At 42.3% G+C, this 19,553-nt stretch overlaps 1 protein-coding gene and 1 non-coding gene across 3 annotated transcripts; one reads left to right on the top strand and one right to left on the bottom strand.

Moving 5' to 3' along the window:
• Positions 1-12: 12 nt before the first annotated feature.
• On the bottom strand, positions 13-146 carry LOC116358201 (U8 small nucleolar RNA). The gene has a single exon (XR_004206081.1). It is a non-coding gene; the product is annotated as a U8 small nucleolar RNA (small nucleolar RNA).
• Positions 147-8,790: 8,644 nt separating this feature from the next.
• Positions 8,791-19,310, top strand: LOC109872906 (vesicle-associated membrane protein 2). 2 transcript variants are annotated; one of them, XR_004205935.1, is made up of 6 exons: positions 8,802-9,126; positions 13,665-13,767; positions 14,014-14,172; positions 14,444-14,495; positions 14,631-18,565; positions 18,691-19,310. XR_004205935.1 is itself a non-coding variant. In XM_020464331.2 (5 exons), coding segments are annotated over exons 1-5 (333 nt in total). In that variant the 5' UTR covers positions 8,791-9,124; the 3' UTR covers positions 14,648-19,310. The 2 variants fall into 2 exon arrangements, 1 of the variants encoding a protein (XP_020319920.1); XM_020464331.2 differs by having other exon boundaries at positions 8,791-9,126; positions 14,631-19,310.
• The last annotated feature ends 243 nt before the right edge of the window (positions 19,311-19,553 follow it).

A 19,553-nucleotide genomic window follows, 5' to 3' on the forward strand; every position in this document is an offset into this window, starting at 1 on the left:
CATCGTCAGCTAATCAGAACGGGATCATCGGAGTGTTGTAGTTCTCCGAAGATCAGGTGAGAATAATCATTTCTCATCAAATTCCATTCATCATGTTCTGATACTTCATTACTGAAGTAACAGGTAAGGATGTACCTCACTGACGATACTTTAATCCAATGGCAGCAATGGTTAAGAATGCGTGGGAACTAATTTTAGGTCATGGTTACAATGTTAAATTTTTGCCGATGCTGATACATTTCAAACTCTAATTCCATGTCAGTCCTACACAAATGTGTATTTTGAATCCCTATCGTTACATTTACGTACATGTCATGGAAAGTCGGTATCTTTTACTTATTTGCGAATGCTTTGCGGCAAATATTAGCATAACCTCAGACCAACAGCCTTCCCATTGGTGCATACTCTGGTTGGCTTATTTGCTTTTAAAGTGGCACGTTTGTACTAGATGGTTCCTCATCTTAATGACAACAACCTATTTCTACAAGCAAACGTTTTGTGGTGAACTTTGTCCAAATGTTCTGTGTTATTTCGCTGAATAAATACAAAAGAGAACGGTCGGAAATAAAATAGCGTGACTGCTACACCATTACACCGCACTCGTGACAGCAAAGGTTTTCCGCTTTAGCAGCGAGTGATTGCTGCTCCACGCGGCAGATAAGTAAAACGACATCACCACACCAAATAATTTACAAGACTGTTGCTCCAAAGAACATTGCACTTTCTTATTATTGAGACCGTGACAGAAAGAAACACTCAGAAAACCATTTCAGCAGCAGGACTGTCGTACGTAGGCTAACCCATGCAGACCCAGTTGATTTCAATATGAATTTACAATCTCCCATCTGGTCCTAGCCTATTATCACTTTTTATCCAATGTAATGGAACACCATGCCAGTTTGAAGTATATGACGCACCATCACTGTTTCGTTTTTTTTTATCTAGCCAGAGTTAAGTCATTGCAAAACTATTTTCAACAGAATTTATATCTGATGAGTTAACCCTCATACTACTGACTGGGGTCATTTTGACTATATTACCTTAGTTGGCTGCTTTAAGCAACACTTTAATATAATACAAATCTATTCTAGGAGCATATTGTTTGTGAATGATCTTTATTCAGAGTTCACTTGAATTTCAACAATGTCAGGTACAGTCAGGGATGACTGGGGCCTTCAGCAAGTAAGACACAAGGTAAGATTCACAGGTATAAATTCCCACTGTGCCCATGACAAAGTTAACTACATTACTTTAGTTGGCTGCTTTGAGCAAACTTGTATGTAATATAACCTATTCTGGGAGCCTAGTGTGTGTGTATGATCTATGTGGAATATTGTTGGACCATTGGTTTCCCTGAAAACAGGAGGAGCAATACTTTACAGACGACACCCTATTCAGCGACTGTGATCTGAGAACCCTTTTTAGCAGCAACGCTTGGCCCTAACCACTGCTCCATAATTGCTGTCCGTCAACCTCCCTCTCCTCATGATGTGCCAGTTGGGGTTGGTGTGCTGGCCTACTGTTTCCTGTTGTATAGCCTCTTGCTGCTCCATCAACAGTGCCATGCCAGCCAGGATGCCTGCATGCCCCAGGTGCCCTTGTTTAGTTTTTTAACAATGTCTAGTACAGAAAGGGATGACAGGGAGGGTAGCGGTTGTTCTGGCTCAGTTTCAAGGAGAGATGCCATTCCACTGAACGTGCTCCGTAGACGGTTCCTCAGCCGGGTCCTCCACTGACGTCACCTGATTGGGCACGGCTGGCTTCCTCCACCCGCATTACACATCCGTACGGCCGATTTTGTGAACCGCCAAAATAGGCTGCATGGCTACACTTAAGGGCTCTACGGTGGCATTTGCATGTGGTAAAGGGAATCAAATCAAATGTTATTTCTCACATGCGCCGAATACAACAGGTGTAGACCTTTCCGTGATATGCTTACTTTACAAGCCCTTAACCAACAATGCAGATCAATAAATAGTTCAGAAAATACTTTCTAAATCAACTAAGGTAAAAAATAAAAAAAAAAGTAACACAGTAAAATAACAATAACGAGGCTATATACAGTCGAGGTCATTTGTACATGTAGGTAGGGGTAAAGGGACTATGCATAGATAATAAACAGCGAGTAGCAGCAGTGTAAAAACAAAGGGGGGTGTCAATGTAAATGGTCTGGGTGGACATTTGATTTGATTGGTTATTCAGCAGTATTATGGCTTGGGGGTAGAAGCTGTTAAGGAGACTCTTGGACCTAGACTTGGCGCTCCGGTACTGCTTGCACACCTACTCATTCCAGAGGTTTTCTTTATTTTTACTATGTTCTACGTTGTGCGGCTGCTTGGCCAATTTCATGAAGCTCCCGACAAACAGTTATTGTGCTGACGTTGCTTCCAGATGCAGCTTGGAACTCCAAAGTGAGTGTTGCAACCGAGAACGGACAATTTTTACACACTACGCGTTTCAGCACTCGTCTGTCCCATTTTGTGAGCTTTTGTGGCCTACCACTTCGCGGCCGAGCCGTTGTTGCTGCTAGACGTTTCCACTTCACAAAAACAGCACTTACAGTTGACCGGGGCAGCTCTAACAGGGCAGATATTTGACGAAGTGACTTGTTGGAAAGGTGGCATCCTATGACTGTGCCACATTGAAGTCACTGAGCTCTTCAGTAAGGCCGTTCTACTGCCAATGTTAGTCAATGGAGATTCCATCGCTGTGTGCTAGATTTTATACATCTATTAGCAAAGGGGGTTGCTGATATAGCTGAATCCACTTATTTGAAGGGGTGTCCACATACTTTTATATATATAGTGTACATATAGTGTGTACATATAGTCCACACACACACTATATATATAAATATATAGTGTTTTTGTGTGTACACGTTTGAACACACCTACTCATTCCAGGGTATTTCTTTATTTTTACTATTTTCTACATTGTAGAATAATAATGACGACATCAAAACTATGAAATAACACATGGAATCATGTAGTAACCAAAAAAGTGTTAAACAAATCAAAATATATTTTATATTTGAGATTCTTCAACGTAGGCACCATTTGCCTTGATGACAGCTTTGCACAATCTTGGAATTCTCTCAACCAGCTTCACCTGGAATGCTTTTCCAACAGTATTGAAGGAGTTCCCACATATGCTTAGCACTCGTTGGCTGCTTTTCCTTCACTCTGCGGTCCAACTCATCCCAAACCATCTCAATTGGGTTGAGGTCAGGTGATTATGGAGGCAAGGTCATCTGATGCACTTACGTTCGGATGCCGAGCAGTTGCCATACCAGGCGGTGATGCAACCGGTCAGGATGCTCTCGATGGTGCCGCTGTAGAACCTTTTGAGGATCTGGGGATTCATGCCAAATCTTTTTCATCTCCAGAGAGGGAAAATGTGTTGTTGTGCCCTCTTAACAACTTTCTTGGTATGTTTGGACCATGACAGATGGTTGGTGATGTGGAGATCAAGGAACTTGAACTCTCGACTCACTCCACTACAGCCCTGTCGATGTGAATGGTGGCGTGTTCGGCCCTCCTTTTCCTGAAGTCCACAATAATTTATTTTGTCTTGCTAACATTGAGGGAGAGGTTGTTGTCCTGGCACCGCACTGCCAGGTCTCTGATGTCCTCCCTATTAGGTGTCTCATTGTTGTCGGTGATCAGGCCTACCACCATTGTGTAGTCAGCAAACTTAATGATGGTGTTGGAGTCATGCATGGCCACGCAGTCTTAGGTGAACAGGGAGTACAGGATGGGACTAAGCACGCTCCCCTGAGAGGCCCATGTGTTGAGGATCAACGTGGCAGATGTGTTGTTGCCTACCCTTACCACCTGGGGCAGCCCATCAGGAAGTCCAGGATCCAGTTGCAGAGGGAGGTGTCTAGTCCCAGGGTCCTTACCTCAGTGATGAGCTTTGTGGGCACTAGGGTGTTGAATGCTGAGCTGTAGTCAATGAGCAGCTTTCTCACATAGGGATATGTTCCAGGTAGCCTCTGAGAATAACATTGACGAGTATACTGATACGGTGACTGAGTTTATCAGGAAGTGTATAGGAGATGTTATACCCACTGTGACTATTAAAACCTACCCTAACCAGAAACCGTGGATAGGTGGCAGCATTCGAGCAACACTGAAAGCGCAAATCATCGCATTTAACCATGGCAAGATGACTGGGAATATGGCAGAATACAAACAGTGTAGTTATTCTTTCCGTAAGGCAATCAAACAGGCAAACCGTCAGTATAGAGACAAAGTGGAGTTGCAATTTAACGGCTCAGACACGAGACGTATGTGGCAGGGTCTACAGACAATCACAGACTACAAAAGGAAAACCAGCCATGTCGCGGACACCGACATCTTGCTTCCAGAAAAGCTCGCTTTGAGGATAACACAGTGCCACCGATGCGGCCCGCTACCAATGACTGTGGGCTTTTAAGACATTTAAGTGTGTTAACCCTCGCAAGGCTTCCAGCCCAGATGGCATCCCTAGCCGTGTCCTCAGAGCATGCACAGACCAGCTGGCTGGGAGGTTAAGGACATATTCAATCTCTCCCTATCCCAGTCTACTGTCCCCACATGATTCAAGATGTCCACCATTGTTCCTGTACCCAAGAAAGCAAAGGTAATGGAACTAAATTACTATTGCCCCGTAGCACTCACTTCTGTCATCATGAAGTGCTTTGAGAGACCAGTCAAGGATCATATCACCTCTTCCTTACCTGAAACCCTAGACCCACTTCAATTTGCTTACCGCCCCAATAGATCCACAGACGATGCAATCGCCATCGCACTGCACACTGCCCTATCCCATCTGGACAAGAGGATTACCTATGTAAAAACGCTGTTCATTGACTGTAGCTCAGCATTCAACACCATAGTACCCTCCAAGCTCATCATTAAGCTTGAGGCCCTGGGTCTGAACCACGCCCTGTGCAAGTGGGTCCTGGACTTCCTGACGTGCTGCACCCAGGTGGTAAAGGTAGGAAACAACACCTCAACTTCGCTAATCCTCAGCCCTGGGGCCCCATAAAGACTCCAGGAAACAGCAGAGGGAGCACCCCCCGATCCACATCGTCGTGACAGCAGTGGAGAAGGTAGAAAGCTTCAAGTTCCTCGGCATACACATCACTGACAATCTGAAATGGTCCACCCACACAGACAGTGTGGTTAAGAAGGCGCAACAGCACCTCTTCAACCTCAGGAGGCTGATGAAATTTATCTTGGCACCTAAAACCCTCACAAACTTTTACAGATGCACAATTGAGAGCATCCTGTCAGGCCCACCCAGAAGGCGAGGTCAGTACAGGTGCGTCAAAGCTGGGACCGAGAGACTGAAAAACAGCTTCTATCTCAAGGCCATCAGACTGTTAAATAGCCATCACTAGCACATTAGAGGCTATAGGCTTGAAATCACTGGTCACTTTAATAAATTGAACACTATTCACTTTAATAATGTTTACATATTTTGCATTACTCATCTCATTTGTACAGTTGAAGTCGGCAATTTACATACACCTCAGCCAAATACATTTAAACTCAGTTTTCACAATTCCTAACATTTAATCAGAGTAACAATTCCTTGTCTTAGGTCAGTTAGGATCACCACTTTATTTTAAGAATGTGAAATGTCAGAATAATAGTAGAGAGAAGGATTTATGTCAGCTTTCATTTCTTTCATCACATTCCCAGTTGGTCAGGAGTTTACATACACTCAATTAGTATTTGGTAGCATTTCCTTTAAATTGTTTAAATTGTGTCAAACATTTCGTGTAGCCTTCCGCAAGCTACCCACAATAAGTTGGGTGATTTTTGTCCCATTCCTCCTGACAGAGCTGGTGTAACTGAGTCAGGTTGGTAGGCCGCCTTGCTCGCATACGCTTTTTCAGTTCTGCCCACAAAGTGTTCTATAAGATAGAGGTCAGGGCTTTGTGATGGCCACTCCAATACCTTGACTTTGTTGTCTTTAAGCCATGTTGTAATAACTTTGGAAGACCCATTTGTGACCAAGCTTTAACTTCCTGACTGATGTCTTGAGATGATGCTATTTTTGTTTCATCAGACAAGAGGACATTTCTCCAAAAAGTACAATCTTTGTCCCCATGTGCAGTTGCAAACCGTAGTCTGGCTTTTTTATGGCGGTTTTGGAGCAGTGTCTTCTTCCTTGCTGAGCGTCCTTTCAGGTTATGTCGATATAGGACTTGTTTTACTGTGGATATAGATACTTTTGTACCTGTTTCCTCCAGCATCTTCACAATGTCCTTTGCTGTTGTTCTGGGATTGATTTGCAACTTTTCGCACAAATGTACGTTCATCTCTAGGAGACAGAACAGGTTTCCTTCCTGAGCGGTATGACGGCTGCGTGGTCCCATGGTGTTTATACTTGCGTACTATTATTTGTACAGATGAACGTGGTACCTTCAGGCATTTGGAAATTGCTCCCAAGTATGAACTGAGGTCTTGGCTGATTTCTTTAGATTTTTCCATGATGTCAAGCAAAGAGGCACTGAGTTTAAAGATAGGCCTTGAAATACATCCACAGGTACACCTCCAACTGACTCGAATTATGTCAATTATCCTATCAGAAGCTTCTAAAGCCATTACATAATTTTCTGGAATTTTCCACGCTGTTTAAAGGCACAGTCAACTTAGTGTATGTAAACTTCTGACCCACTGGAATTGTGATACAGTGAGTTATAAGTGATTTTTTTTTTTGCTGCACCCGCAATAACATCTGCTAGACATGTGCAAGTGACCAATAAAATTGGATTTGATTTGCCTAACCTGGGGTCTCTAATGTAAACTGGATCTCATTCCTCCATTGGGAAAGCCTATAAGACTGTCCCACTTTAGCTACTCAACACTGTCCTAATTTAGCTAGCTATGGTTGGTAAAGTGGGACAAAAAAAAAGATTTACTAAATTGAAACAAAATATAGCCAACTTTTTTATGTGTTTTGATGCACCAGTATAGTATGCACATTCACATCAGAATTTGTCAATCTAAATTATATATGACAGTTTTCTAGCCTTAACATGAAAACAGAAAAAAAGCTATGTCACTGATTTTAAGAAATCCTCTTTTATATGCACTTCAATACCGAAGTGACTTTTTGTAGCAGGTTAGGAGAATTAATTTAACAGGTAAGAAGACTGAGGTTAAGGTGAGCAAAAGAGTTACGGTTACGGAAAATACTCTCCTAACCAATCACTTTGTTTGGAAGTGCTGTGAAAAGGGTGTGGGTGCGTTCGAGCAGATCACTTTTGTTAAGACCGCCTTTCAAGGCGTGTTGCATTATGGGGATAAAAATTGACCGATTTGCGCCTACGTGTCTACTGCATGAACTTGACAAAAATCATGTGCTCAAAGGTCATGAGGTTTTGACTGCAGTTACTCTTCACCAACAGCTATCGCTTGCATTGTGGGAGACTCTATTGTCAACCAATCATTGGGATGCTTTTGTTTGACCCACGCCAATGTGACCAAAGAGATGACTGAAACAGTAACCAATTTTGCAGCGATTCATTCAGTGGAATGAACCTAATAATTTAAGTCTCTCTCTCACTAATTGATTGCACAATGTACACACCAGAGGAAGCTGGCGGGAGGAGCTATAGGAGGGCGTGCTCATTGTAATGTCTGGAATGGTCTAAAGTTGGTTTATTAGCCGCGTTCATGTGTTAGTCGGAACTAGGAAACTCTGAAATTAACGACTGGTTGAATGCAGCACGGTACGTGTATAACTACAACCAGTTAGCAAGTCGGAAATGTCAAAGTTTCTAGTTCCGACTAGAATGTGAATGCGACATTAGGCCTACCATTCAAACTGCCCCCCATGATTTTACAATGTGCTTCCTGTTGTGTTTACGCCGAGTTCACGTACTAGTTGGAACTAGGAAACTCGGAGATTTCCAATTTGCCAACTGGTTGAACGTGGCACGTGTATAACTACACCCATTTTCTAGCTGAAATTTCGGAGCAAGAAATAAACCCATCAGGATTAAGATGTTCCAGTTTATATGATGTCCCACTCTTTCCGAATTCACTCTGCGTTTTCTTTACCATTATTTTTTTCTTGCACAACCAATCAGTAGTGTTGGGTTGGTAGGCTTCAAATGTTGCCATTTGGAATGTTCATATCCTACGGGTAGATGGTAAATCGAAATGATCGGGATTAACCTGCGAGTTTCCACGTTAGGCTGGAGTTTCACCCCACCCCCTTTCAAGGAACGCCATTTTGTTGACGTTTCATCCACCTCAAACGAGTCTTCCACCATCAAAATGACAGCTACTGTGCCCTTTCAACCAATCGCATAGGTTTTCAATGACATAGTTTAATCCCGTTATAATTTATATGGATTTCAAAATTGATCAATCCCTGCTAACGCTTGACAGTACATGGACACACTGCCATGTCACAGTTGTGCAATCCGGGATCCTTGGGACGTCCATACCCCGCCATTAAAGTTGAAATGTAAAACCTAAAGGTTAAGGTTAGGTAAGGGTTGTAGGTAGTGTAAGCGTAGGGGTTAAGTTTAGGGTTCCCCATCCTTTTCAATAGGTCATATCTAGATGGGACACAGTTTTTTGTCAAATTGAAGTCAAACGTAGATGTTGTATTTTATTTTAGCTAACCCTAACCCTTTTCCTAAATGTGACCTAATTTTCCTAACCGGTAACGTTAATTCGCCTAGCATGCTCCGTAAAATATCCCAAACCTGCTACGAAAAGACAAAACCTTTTCAACCTGCGGCTCTCTGGATGGCGAATGACGTCATCAAGCCATCTTTGTTCTCCTTACACAAGCGTGTTTATTACTTGTTCATTACAGTAGTGACACAGAGGAGACCAGCGGTAGCTGAGTTATTATACAAATACATTGGCGAGGTGCGGCATAAAATAAGCGCACGAACTGAGAAAAGGGGAACATTTACAACGGGGGAATAAAATCAACTTGGTGGTAAACATTATCACTCCCTCCTATTGAAAACGCCAGAAGAGTGAATCGACTGAGAGGGAGCGAGAGGGAAAAAGAGCGCTGAAGGCAACCCACTCAACAGCCACTTATTAGGCAAATACATTCCAGCCGGACTTGCGTAGCCTGCATTAATAAACCGCCATAAGAAATGTGAGTATCACACTGTTGCCTCTGTGTGACGTTTATTTTCTTTGTGTGCCTGTTGTTATGTCTCGGCCTATGTGTATTTATTTATCCGTGCTCGTTGGGTAGCAGAAGCCTATTTGTTGTTCAGAAATGATTTTATAAAGGAAATTAAATGAACCATTGTCTCCAAGGCATATAGGCCTATTGCATTTTAATCGTGCGTCAGGGTTAAAGAACCCTATAATTACAGGATAAATGTGTTGATTTACTGTGGGATGTTTATTTATGAACATTTACTGACAATACACATAGGATAAATAGCATCCAACATTCGCCTATAGTCTATTCCATAGGCGTCGAATAACGGCTAGGCGACTCTTCGGTGGTTGGTCTCTGTTGTCAGCCACATTTCTTTACGAAATATTCAGTCATGTTATGTTATGATGAGTTAGTTATATTTATTCAAATGTAAAATATATATGTTCTTATCATTGGAATTGGACACGCACGCCTTTTCTCCAGATTGGACTGGTTTGGGGGTTGACGTCCGTGTATTCGCATGTATATCCATTTGAAAATTGGAATTGAAAGTAGAAACCTACAAATATCTAATTTGCTTACTTATGCATTGGTTTCTGCCACAGATGAATGTATAGGCCTACGGCTAAATATACACGTATCATAGGCTAAGCAACTTGGACCTAATAACACATTTTCTCCCATTCAACATGTTGAACATCTTAGAGAAGCAACAAATCCATATTATCTTGGATGTAATGGATGTAGTAGGGTAGACTATCATTAGCCATATTGTGGGCTTAGCCTACGTGATATTGCTAACCAACTGTGGGGGTGGGGGTAACTGACGCTCATATCTGTCGATTGTCAAGCAAGGACGGGCAATTAAATGTAGCCTATTTAATTTGATGATTCAAGGGTACACCGGGGATGTGGCCGTTTCCGCTCCTTTCCTTGACAAGCTATACCAGGTTCAGTCGTCTGAGGTTGTTTTTGTTTAGCGACTGCTAGGCTACAGGAGGCAGGTGTTTCACTGTCAGGGAAGATGGCCGTGGCATTCTCTTCTCTGTCGATTCGTGCATACAAACAAGCTGCTGAAACAGACAGCATCTCATTGAGGCCAGGCAACAAATGTTAGCGTTACATCGTCAACATGCTGTTGATCAACAAATCTAGCCATATACATTTTTATCCTATTTTCTCACTGTAATTCCCGCGATAAACTGGCGGTGACATTGATGTTAGACGAAATTGAGGACCCTTTCAACAAATATGAAACCCCCCTTGATAAAAAAATAAATAAAAAAGCTAACTGCATTAGGCAAATTTTGGGAACTATGCAAAGCCGTTGCCAGCACTGGACAGCGCTGCCTGTCGCTGTCTTCCCCAACAGTGCTGAAACAGACTTGTAGACTAGAGTCCACTGTTTTTGTGGCTATGGTGTGTATGCGCGCTGTCTCGTGTGTGAGAGACGATTTGTAAATGCTTCATCAAAATGTCTATGGCAATCGGCCATATACAGCCCAATAAAGCAGGGAAGAAAGACGTGATTAATGTTGTCGCCTATTAATAACAAAAGGCCGATCGTCGTGTCTGTATAATAATTCAGAAGAGATTGCGAGCAGTTTTCAAAGGGAATAAGACCATTTTACTGGCCATGGTCTTGACAAGGGGACATTTTTTTTCTCACCCTGTTGTTGGAGGACGTTGCGAATGTGAGGTAGACCTTGCCCTGGGTCCCCCCCAGACTGCTGTCGACACTCCATTACTCTTATTTGAAAGCCTACACAATCCATTTCGTCGTGCCCTTTGAATATGTTCCCCGTCACTGTGCACACACACACACAATCCGCCCTCTTCTTTTATCTGAGGCCCCGAGAAAACAATGGTTGTTGTAGCAATGTGGGGGATGATGTACAAAACACACTAGGGGAGTTGCCAATAACGTCCTCGTCCATCGTTCATCTCTCGTTTGCTCGCTGCACAATGACGATGGCCTCTTCCGCAGAGAATGTGAAAGAGTCTGGGTAGGATTTGGCCTCTAAAAATGGAATTGTTGTAATCGACATGAGAAAGAACACGTCCTAAACATCAACATAATGGAGGCTCCCAGTAGACCACATACGAGTTGGGTAGCATAATGATTAATGTGGCAAGGTGACTCAACACATCAAATTAGTGTTTCCAGACAGCGCTTGCTTTGGACTGACAAATGCAACTGAAAACATGAGTGTACAGAAGGATTTGTAGCCACATGAGGATTAGCTCTGTGTGTCACGGCCTTAAAGGTGACCTTTATACAGAGTTTTGTCTCACTCTGCTGGAGGAAGAGGGTCACTACAGGCAGGAAGCAACCTCAAGATGTAGTTGAGAAACGAGATTGAAAGCGGTTCATGGTCGATGCTGTGCATTATTTACAGCCCACTTATCCTTAAGTTGTGAACCTATGATAGTACTATAATGAAAAGACTACAGACACTTGAAATTAAATACCAAGTTAAGCTTGATACTCACTCTCACATACAGTATGTAGCCTAAAGATGAACACTAGTACTTCACTAAAGCCTGAATCCATTTATAGAACGTGAACTATAAATGGGGTTGAAGTTACAGTTACATGACTATTGCTCTACATGGGTGCTGGAAATACTGGAGGGACACAATATACTCCATTACCACAGTAAGACACAAAAGGATGCCTCCTCTTTGATATACGTATGTTACTCAGCTCCATTGTCCACACAGTGAGTTACTAACACAGCTCAGCTCCATTGTCCACACAGTGAGTTACTAACACAGCTCAGCTCCATGGTCCACACAGTGAGTTGATAACACAGCGCAGCTCCATGGTCCACACAGTGAGTTGCTAACACAGCTCAGCTCCATGGTCCACACAGTGAGTTGCTAACACAGCTCAGCTCCATGGTCCACACAGTGAGTTGATAACACAGCGCAGCTCCATGGTCCACACAGTGAGTTGATAACACAGCGCAGTTCCATGGTCCACACAGTGAGTTACTAACACAGCTCAGCTCCATGGTCCACACAGTGAGTTGATAACACAGCGCAGCTCCATGGTCCACACAGTGAGTTACTAACACAGCTCAGCTCCATGGTCCACACAGTGAGTTGCTAACACAGCTCAGCTCCATGGTCCACACAGTGAGTTGCTAACACAGCTCAGCTCCATGGTCCACACAGTGAGTTGCTAACACAGCTCAGCTCCATGGTCCACACAGTGAGTTGCTAACACAGCTCAGCTCCATGGTCCACACAGTGAGTTGCTAACACAGCTCAGCTCCATGGTCCACACAGTGAGTTGCTAACACAGCTCAGCTCCATGGTCCACACAGTGAGTTACTAACACAGCTCAGCTCCATTGTCCACACAGTGAGTTACTAACACAGCCGCAGCTCCATGGTCCACACATTGAGTTACTAACACAGCTCAGCTCCATGGTCCACACAGTGAGTTACTAACACAAATTCAGCAGGACTATCAGAGCGATGAGGGCATGCAAAGGAAGGACTACCCAGCATACACCTTTGCATCATAGTGTTTTTGGCCTTGCCAGTAGGCTTTCCAGTGCCTTTACATCTTTTCTACAACTAGGCCTAATGGTAGATTAATCTAGCCTATAGTCAATGTTTAGAAAAAAGAACAACTGCATTGAGATCATAATGAAAATAAAGATACCACATTCAGATAGATTGGTGAGAAAGAGTGAGTTACTGTACTCAGTTGTAGATGGTCAACATAGATGGTCAGAATAGATTGATAGGACCAGACATGTAGTAATTGCTCCAGGACTTTTGATTGTCGTCCATTAGTTTCCCCTTAACACAACCCTAACAATGCCCAGCGGAGGGTTGTAGGATAGGATGGTGTCTGTCAGATATGGTATGCAGAATATATGGCTTTGTGGTCATCTTGATGTTTTCTTGAGGAGGATGCAGTTAGGACAGATAGCTTTATTTTTATTGTCTTGTAAATCATTTTATTTCTGGCATTATTGAGAGCATTATTTATCAATTTATTCAGCTTTTTATTCAGCTTTCAGATGTAGACGCCTTCTTGAGACATAGAAAGTGATGGTTTGAATTAATTAATTCAGAGCCGCTTTGAATGTGCTTTAGTAGTGTGTGTTATGGATACAGTTGGAAAGGGCCGTAAAGCAAAGCGGATACACATAATTGTATTTCATGCTTGGTGGATCCTTTTATCCAGGCCCTTTTAATTCAGGATTAGTAAACCATTCAGCCTGTTGTTGAGGCTCATTAAAGAGAGATATTCTGCCTCCTTTTCCAATCATTCAGTCATCATGAAGCTGTTGACTTGATTCAAACCTATAACGTTTGAGATTCTACCTCAGTGAGTACTGTGACGGTGGATAATTCCAATCAGCCATGATTTGATAGTAACTTGCCTTTACTTCTATGTTCCAAAGGGACAGGTTGGCCTATTTAGTAGATGCATGCGTTACTACACGGTCATTCATACGTCGTTGAAGGTGAATAAACTGACGAGTTGTGTTTGATTGACAGGTCTGCCCCAGCTGCCGCCGGCGCCCCCGCAGATGGAGCGGCGCCCCCTCCAAACCTCACCAGCAACCGCCGCCTGCAACAGACACAGGCTCAGGTGGATGAGGTGAGGAACATGCAGACACACTCGCCTTGTATTACACACGTACTGACCCACAGAAATATCAGAACCTTCTTCACACGTTGTGAATAGTCACAAGCCGACATGGACTGGATGAATGCATGTCCAACACACTTAGGTCAACAGTCAATACATTGTGTAAATATACTGTGGAGATAACACAACGCAGTCTGAGTTGATTGAGGGATTTACCCTGTCCCTGTTTTCGGCCCGTGCGTCTGCCCTCCCCAGGTGGTGGATATCATGCGTGTAAACGTGGATAAGGTTCTGGAGCGTGATCAGAAACTGTCAGAGCTAGATGATCGGGCCGATGCCCTGCAGGCTGGAGCCTCACAGTTCGAGACCAGTGCTGCAAAACTCAAGAACAAGTACTGGTGGAAGAACGCCAAGGTAAGGGCTACATTGAGAGACATAAAGATGTACTTTGGTCCACATTTATTCATGATAATAGTAATTTCCTTTGAGGCTTTCAAGATGAATGTTAAAACATAATGAAATGGATTGTAGCTCATGATTTACCGCATGTCCCATCCCCCCTGTTTTACTATCTCTCCATGTCCAACTTAATTTTGCTGGACCCCAGGAAGAGTAGCTGCTGCCTTGGCAGCAGCCAATGGGGCTCCATAATACATTAAAACATACAAAACTCTGCTTCCTCTAGATGATGATTATCCTGGGGCTGATATGTGCGATTGTCCTCATCGTCATCATCGGTAAGGGTCACACCCACACTCTCCCTGCCATGGCAGTTTGAATTAAGATATACTCTGTGCTTCAGTATTAGTCTTTTTTCTCACCATCCCTTTCTCTCTCTCTCTTTCCCTCTCTCTGTTTTTCTCTCTCTCTAGTCTACTTCAGCACTTAAGATGAGTGGCTCCGACCCCAGTCTGCACACGAGACTGCCCGCTTCCTTGCAACAGAAACCCCTTCAAATCAACAACAACAAAAATTTCCACTGGTGATGAATGAATTAAATTGCTCCCCAAATAGTCTCAATATGACCCTGCCCAGAACCCCCTGAACCCTCTCAGCCCCCGCTTCCACCGCCTCACCTCTGGACCCCTGTCAATTTTCGTCCTGTGAGTCTGTGGCCCTGCCTTCTTTGTAAATACTTCCTGCTTTTCTAATCCGTCATTCATACTCAGAACCCAATACTTGTTGTGATTGTTACCGATGACAACGACAGAAAAGAAAATGATGACCCTGGCGATAATTGTTATATACCAGATATGAAATATATATATAGTTCTTTGTAGGAATTTTATTCTGATATAATGTTTTTGTAGGTTGTGTGTGGGTGTGCGTTTTGTATTTTTTAATTTTTGTATTAATTTGACTTATGCTTCAGATTTGAACTACTGCCTACTAGTCAGAGTGTGTATATCTTGCACGTTCTCTCTCACTGTCTCTGCCTGTCTCTGGCTTGCTCTGTCTTGCTCTGTCTCCCACAGAGTATAGGTGCATCTTTGCACAGTGGAGTTTGTCTCCTTTAACCCGAGGTACTTAATCAATATTCCCATCCTGTTCTCCATCTTTTGCTTCTCTCTCTCTTTTTCTCTTTCTCTCTCCTACACCCTTTAGCCATACTGTCTCTTTATAGGATCCTTTCTTCCTTCTCTTTCTTTCTGTCTCTCTTTGCCTGTTTCTCTTTTCCCGATCATGTACCTTCTCTTTATGAACTGCCAATGGAATTGGACCAATGTCTGTAGATGTTTTTTATTTGACTTATTTAGTGTCTTATTTCGAGAACATTCCTCCATTGCTGTCTAGTAAAAATGCTGTCAGTGTAGCACATGTATGTGTAAGTATCTTTAAAAAAAATATATATATATGAAGTGATCATAAATATTATCGCCGATATCAATCTAACAAGCCAGAGTTGGAAAAATAACATTATGGATATATATAAAAAATGAGGGCTTGCTAGTTTTTGTTTGGTGGATCAGGATTTGAACCTGTTTCATTTTTTTCATTTCAGCAACATAACATTGCATAACGTTGCTGTGACAATACACCAAATCCTACAGAGATGTCATTACTAACAAATAGCTAAAAAGGATACTTACACTAAGGGATCAAAAATGCGGACACAGTAAAGCCTTAGTCTCTGATCAAAACGTATCACATTGATGATTTTTTACGGTCAAAATATTCCCATACACTCTTTATTTTGTGTAAGGGGAGAGGCTGACTGAAAAGGGGGAGGCGGTGTGAAATGCACAAAGAGCCTTGTTTTTGATGGCGCTGTCTAGCTGGTCAACCGCATGACCGCTGTCTGGCTGGTCAACAGCATGACCGGCCGAGAGAGAACCTCATGCAGCAAAACCTCACCTATTGATGAGCACATACACAGACAACTCAGCCTTATTTGAAAGTGAAGGTAAAAGTATGAAGATGGATGAAGCAACTGGCATGGACATACAGTAGTAGAAAATGATGATCTAGAGAAAGGGACTAACTTGGCCCATGGGGGCCAGCTTCGTTGACGGATTAAGAGTTGCTGTAAACCTTAAGTGAACTTTCCAAGAAACGTCATGAAAAGCAGTCATAGTATACACACAAGCTAGAGGGAGCGTTTGCTAGTGCACTGGTTCTCTCTCTATCTTTCTTACATTTTCTCCCTAGTTACTGTCTTTTTATTTTTTAAACATAGTAATAGCGTATATTTTATATAGTATATTTGTGTGTATGTTTGAAGCAGATAGGTAAAGAGGAGACTGAACTCAATCAGGACTTCACTAACTGCTATGAGCAGTGAGCTCCTCTCTACTTCTGTGTGTTGTGTGTTGTGTGTGTACGTGCATTTTTGTGGTTCAGCTCTGTAAGTTAAACACTGCCAAGCAACTAGGGAGAAGCTTTTGTTTTCTGCCATTTTCTCTTTGGTGCCCTTACTGATTTGTTCTTAGTGGATTGCTCTTGCATGGTCACCTCTTGTCCCATGCCCCTGTATAGGCCTAACTGTTTCTAGTGCTATCTGTTTCTAGCATAGGAGGTTGGTGGCACCTTAATTGGGGAGGACGGGCTCGTGGTAATGCCTGGAGCGGAATAAGTGGAACGGTATCAAGTACATCAAACACATGGTTTGATGCCATACCATTCGCACCGTTCCAGCCATTATTATGAGCCGTTCTCCCCTCAGCAGCTTCCACAGGTTTCTAGTGCTATCTATCTGCCAGCTCTGTTAGTCGACTTTATGAGTAGTAGCAGAAAGACTACTGGACCTGTGGATAATAAAGTTGTTCCCATAGGTTAGGCCACCTTAACACGACCTCTTGGCCTCTGTCCCACCATTCCCACCTATTTCTCCTCATTGATTCAGGATCCTACACTGGGGATGTGTGTGTTGTTGAAGCTCTGCCCGTCCTGGGAATATCCCTAGTTTATCCTGACAGATTTGGCCGCTTAGACATCAGCTGTGAGGGCAAGCTGTTTCCATGACAACTAAATTAGATGAGCAGAGTGGGGAGGTAACAGATCAGCCCACTGACTGTCTTTCAGACTGGTAAGATTTTCCATATTTGTGCTCAAGGAATATTCCTATGCTACATGTACACTGGCAGAGCGCCCCAACCACCCATAAAATGTTACAAATAACACACACATATATTTCCTTGCTCTCTCTCTCTCTCTCTTTCTCATTCTATTGTTATCTCCCTCTCTTTAACTATCTCTATCAGACACATGTAAAAGGAAATTGCCTTAGCACATTATCTCCCAGCAAAGCCTATCTCCCAGCCCCACCCTTCCTCTTTATTCTACCTAACTAGAGCAAAACGAATTCAGAGGAAAATTACCAAAGACTAGATGTTCTTGCTGCCAACTGCCATCAAAAACAAGTAGAGGGACACAACATATTTTACCCGAGTCACTTTAACAGCAATCCTTACTCCCCTGTTTTTGAAAGCGTACCCTTAACCCAAAATACCTAAAGTCACATGACCGTTTAACCCTTTCAGATCTTATTCAATAGCTCATGTTGGCAAATAGATGATGACATAATGTGCTATTTGAAGATATGCAAGAGAAACAAAACCTACAAAAAGACGTGCTTCAGCCCCCTTCCATAAGACTACTTTAATCTGTACCGAGTCTTTAGACACAAGCTCCTATAACTAATAATAGCACAACTCCTCTCCTTGTGTGTGTCGCTGTCGTGCTGACAACAATTTACAGATGAAATAAAATATTAACTTTATCTATAGCTGTTAAACAAAACAAACAAAACATGCATAAAAAAAAGTCTGTATTGTCTGGTGTTGTAGTGTGGGGGTGTATTTGGGGGAAGGGGGGTCCTATTTCTTCAGGTCGGAGAATAGAACAGTTGATCAAAATCTACTGGGTGAGGTCAAGAAAATTCCCGAAAGCTGTATACAAATTAGAATAGCAAATAATTCGAATTTATTTTGAAGGTGACCAAAAAAAAAGAATGCCACCTTCGAGTTATTATCATCTCATGACACCACTGGTCGGGGTAGGACTCCTGTGCTGTTCACAAATCCAAGGGTTGTCCTTAAAGTGATCAGCAAATTTAGATTAAAAAAATAATAGACAAATTGATGTTATGTGAGTGCTCATTTTCTGTTGCTTTTTTTTGTTCCGCAAGGATGGGTGTGCGCAACTTTTAATGTCCTGGCACTTTTTTATGTTGTATTCTGGGTGTATTTTTTTGGGGGGGGGGGCTAGGATATGACGTGGTGGAGAATATTGTGTTATTGCTAACACTAAGAGGTGTTCAGTGACTTCAACATAGGAGGGAACCTTTTGAGGCACTGATCCTTCACAGGTTGGCTATAAAATCACAATGCTCTCACCAATACACATTACATTTATTTTTATTTTTGGACCAAATGTTTCCTTTGTATTTTGCATAAAGTTAGTAATAACTTTGGTATGATGTCATTGGCTTAGGTTGTGTGTACATCGGAAGAGGAGGAAAGATTAAATAAAGACATGTTCTCTATGTTAATCGTATCAACCAAGTCAAGAAGAAGGGATGTTACTGGGAAAACAAATGTCCAGAAGGCTTAGAATGGTGTACAATTCAAGACAGATTCCTCTGTTGTTACTATGTTTTTATTTTGTTTGAACTTCATTTTGTGGAGGGAATATTATTTTGTTCTTTTGGGACTGGTGTTGGGGAGGTTTACAGTCCACATTACCTCTGTTTGCCTGGTCTTTCAGGAGGGAATAGACTGGGGGATCATGGGTAATGTGTTCGGTTCAGTCTGTTTTATTTGATTTATTGATTTATTTATTGTGTTTTTGTTTTGAATGGGATTGGATATTAATTAAAAACAAGGTGGATTACAATGTACCACAGGATACCAATTGAAAACCAGAAGTACATTAAAAAAACTATTGTAGTGTAAATCGATCAATGTCTTGTTATATTGATGAACATCATGGAAATATATATATATATTGGAAAAACAATAATTCTGATGACCTGTGTTTATTGTTCCCAGTGTGTGTGTGTGTGCGTGTTTAAAAACAATGATGACATTAAATAAAATCTATGCTAAAATGGGTCCAAATATAATTGAACTGTGTTGCAAACCAAAAATATTTTGTTTGACTAAATATGTCATCAAGACAGGATGGTACATCTCACTTGAATTTAAGCTGGAAATAGATGAAGCACACACCAAAAACGTGAAATATCTACAGTGTAAGTTGTCCTCACCAACTCTTATTTTGCAGATAGCCAGGTATCTCATAGCCTACGTGGAATGTATGAATCACACACAATCGCTCACCTATTTAGGGCTTAA

This window comes from Oncorhynchus kisutch, linkage group LG28 (assembly GCF_002021735.2).
Source record: "Oncorhynchus kisutch isolate 150728-3 linkage group LG28, Okis_V2, whole genome shotgun sequence".
Lineage (NCBI taxonomy): Eukaryota > Metazoa > Chordata > Actinopteri > Salmoniformes > Salmonidae > Oncorhynchus > Oncorhynchus kisutch.

What these genes read in the sequence shown, in the direction of transcription:
- LOC109872906 (XM_020464331.2), top strand. An exon ending in CACAGGCTCAGGTGGATGAG is followed by an intron (nt 13,768 to 14,013) that starts GTGAGGAACATG and finishes TGCCCTCCCCAG; the next exon opens with GTGGTGGATATCATGCGTGT. An exon ending in ACTGGTGGAAGAACGCCAAG is followed by an intron (nt 14,173 to 14,443) that starts GTAAGGGCTACA and finishes TGCTTCCTCTAG; the next exon opens with ATGATGATTATCCTGGGGCT.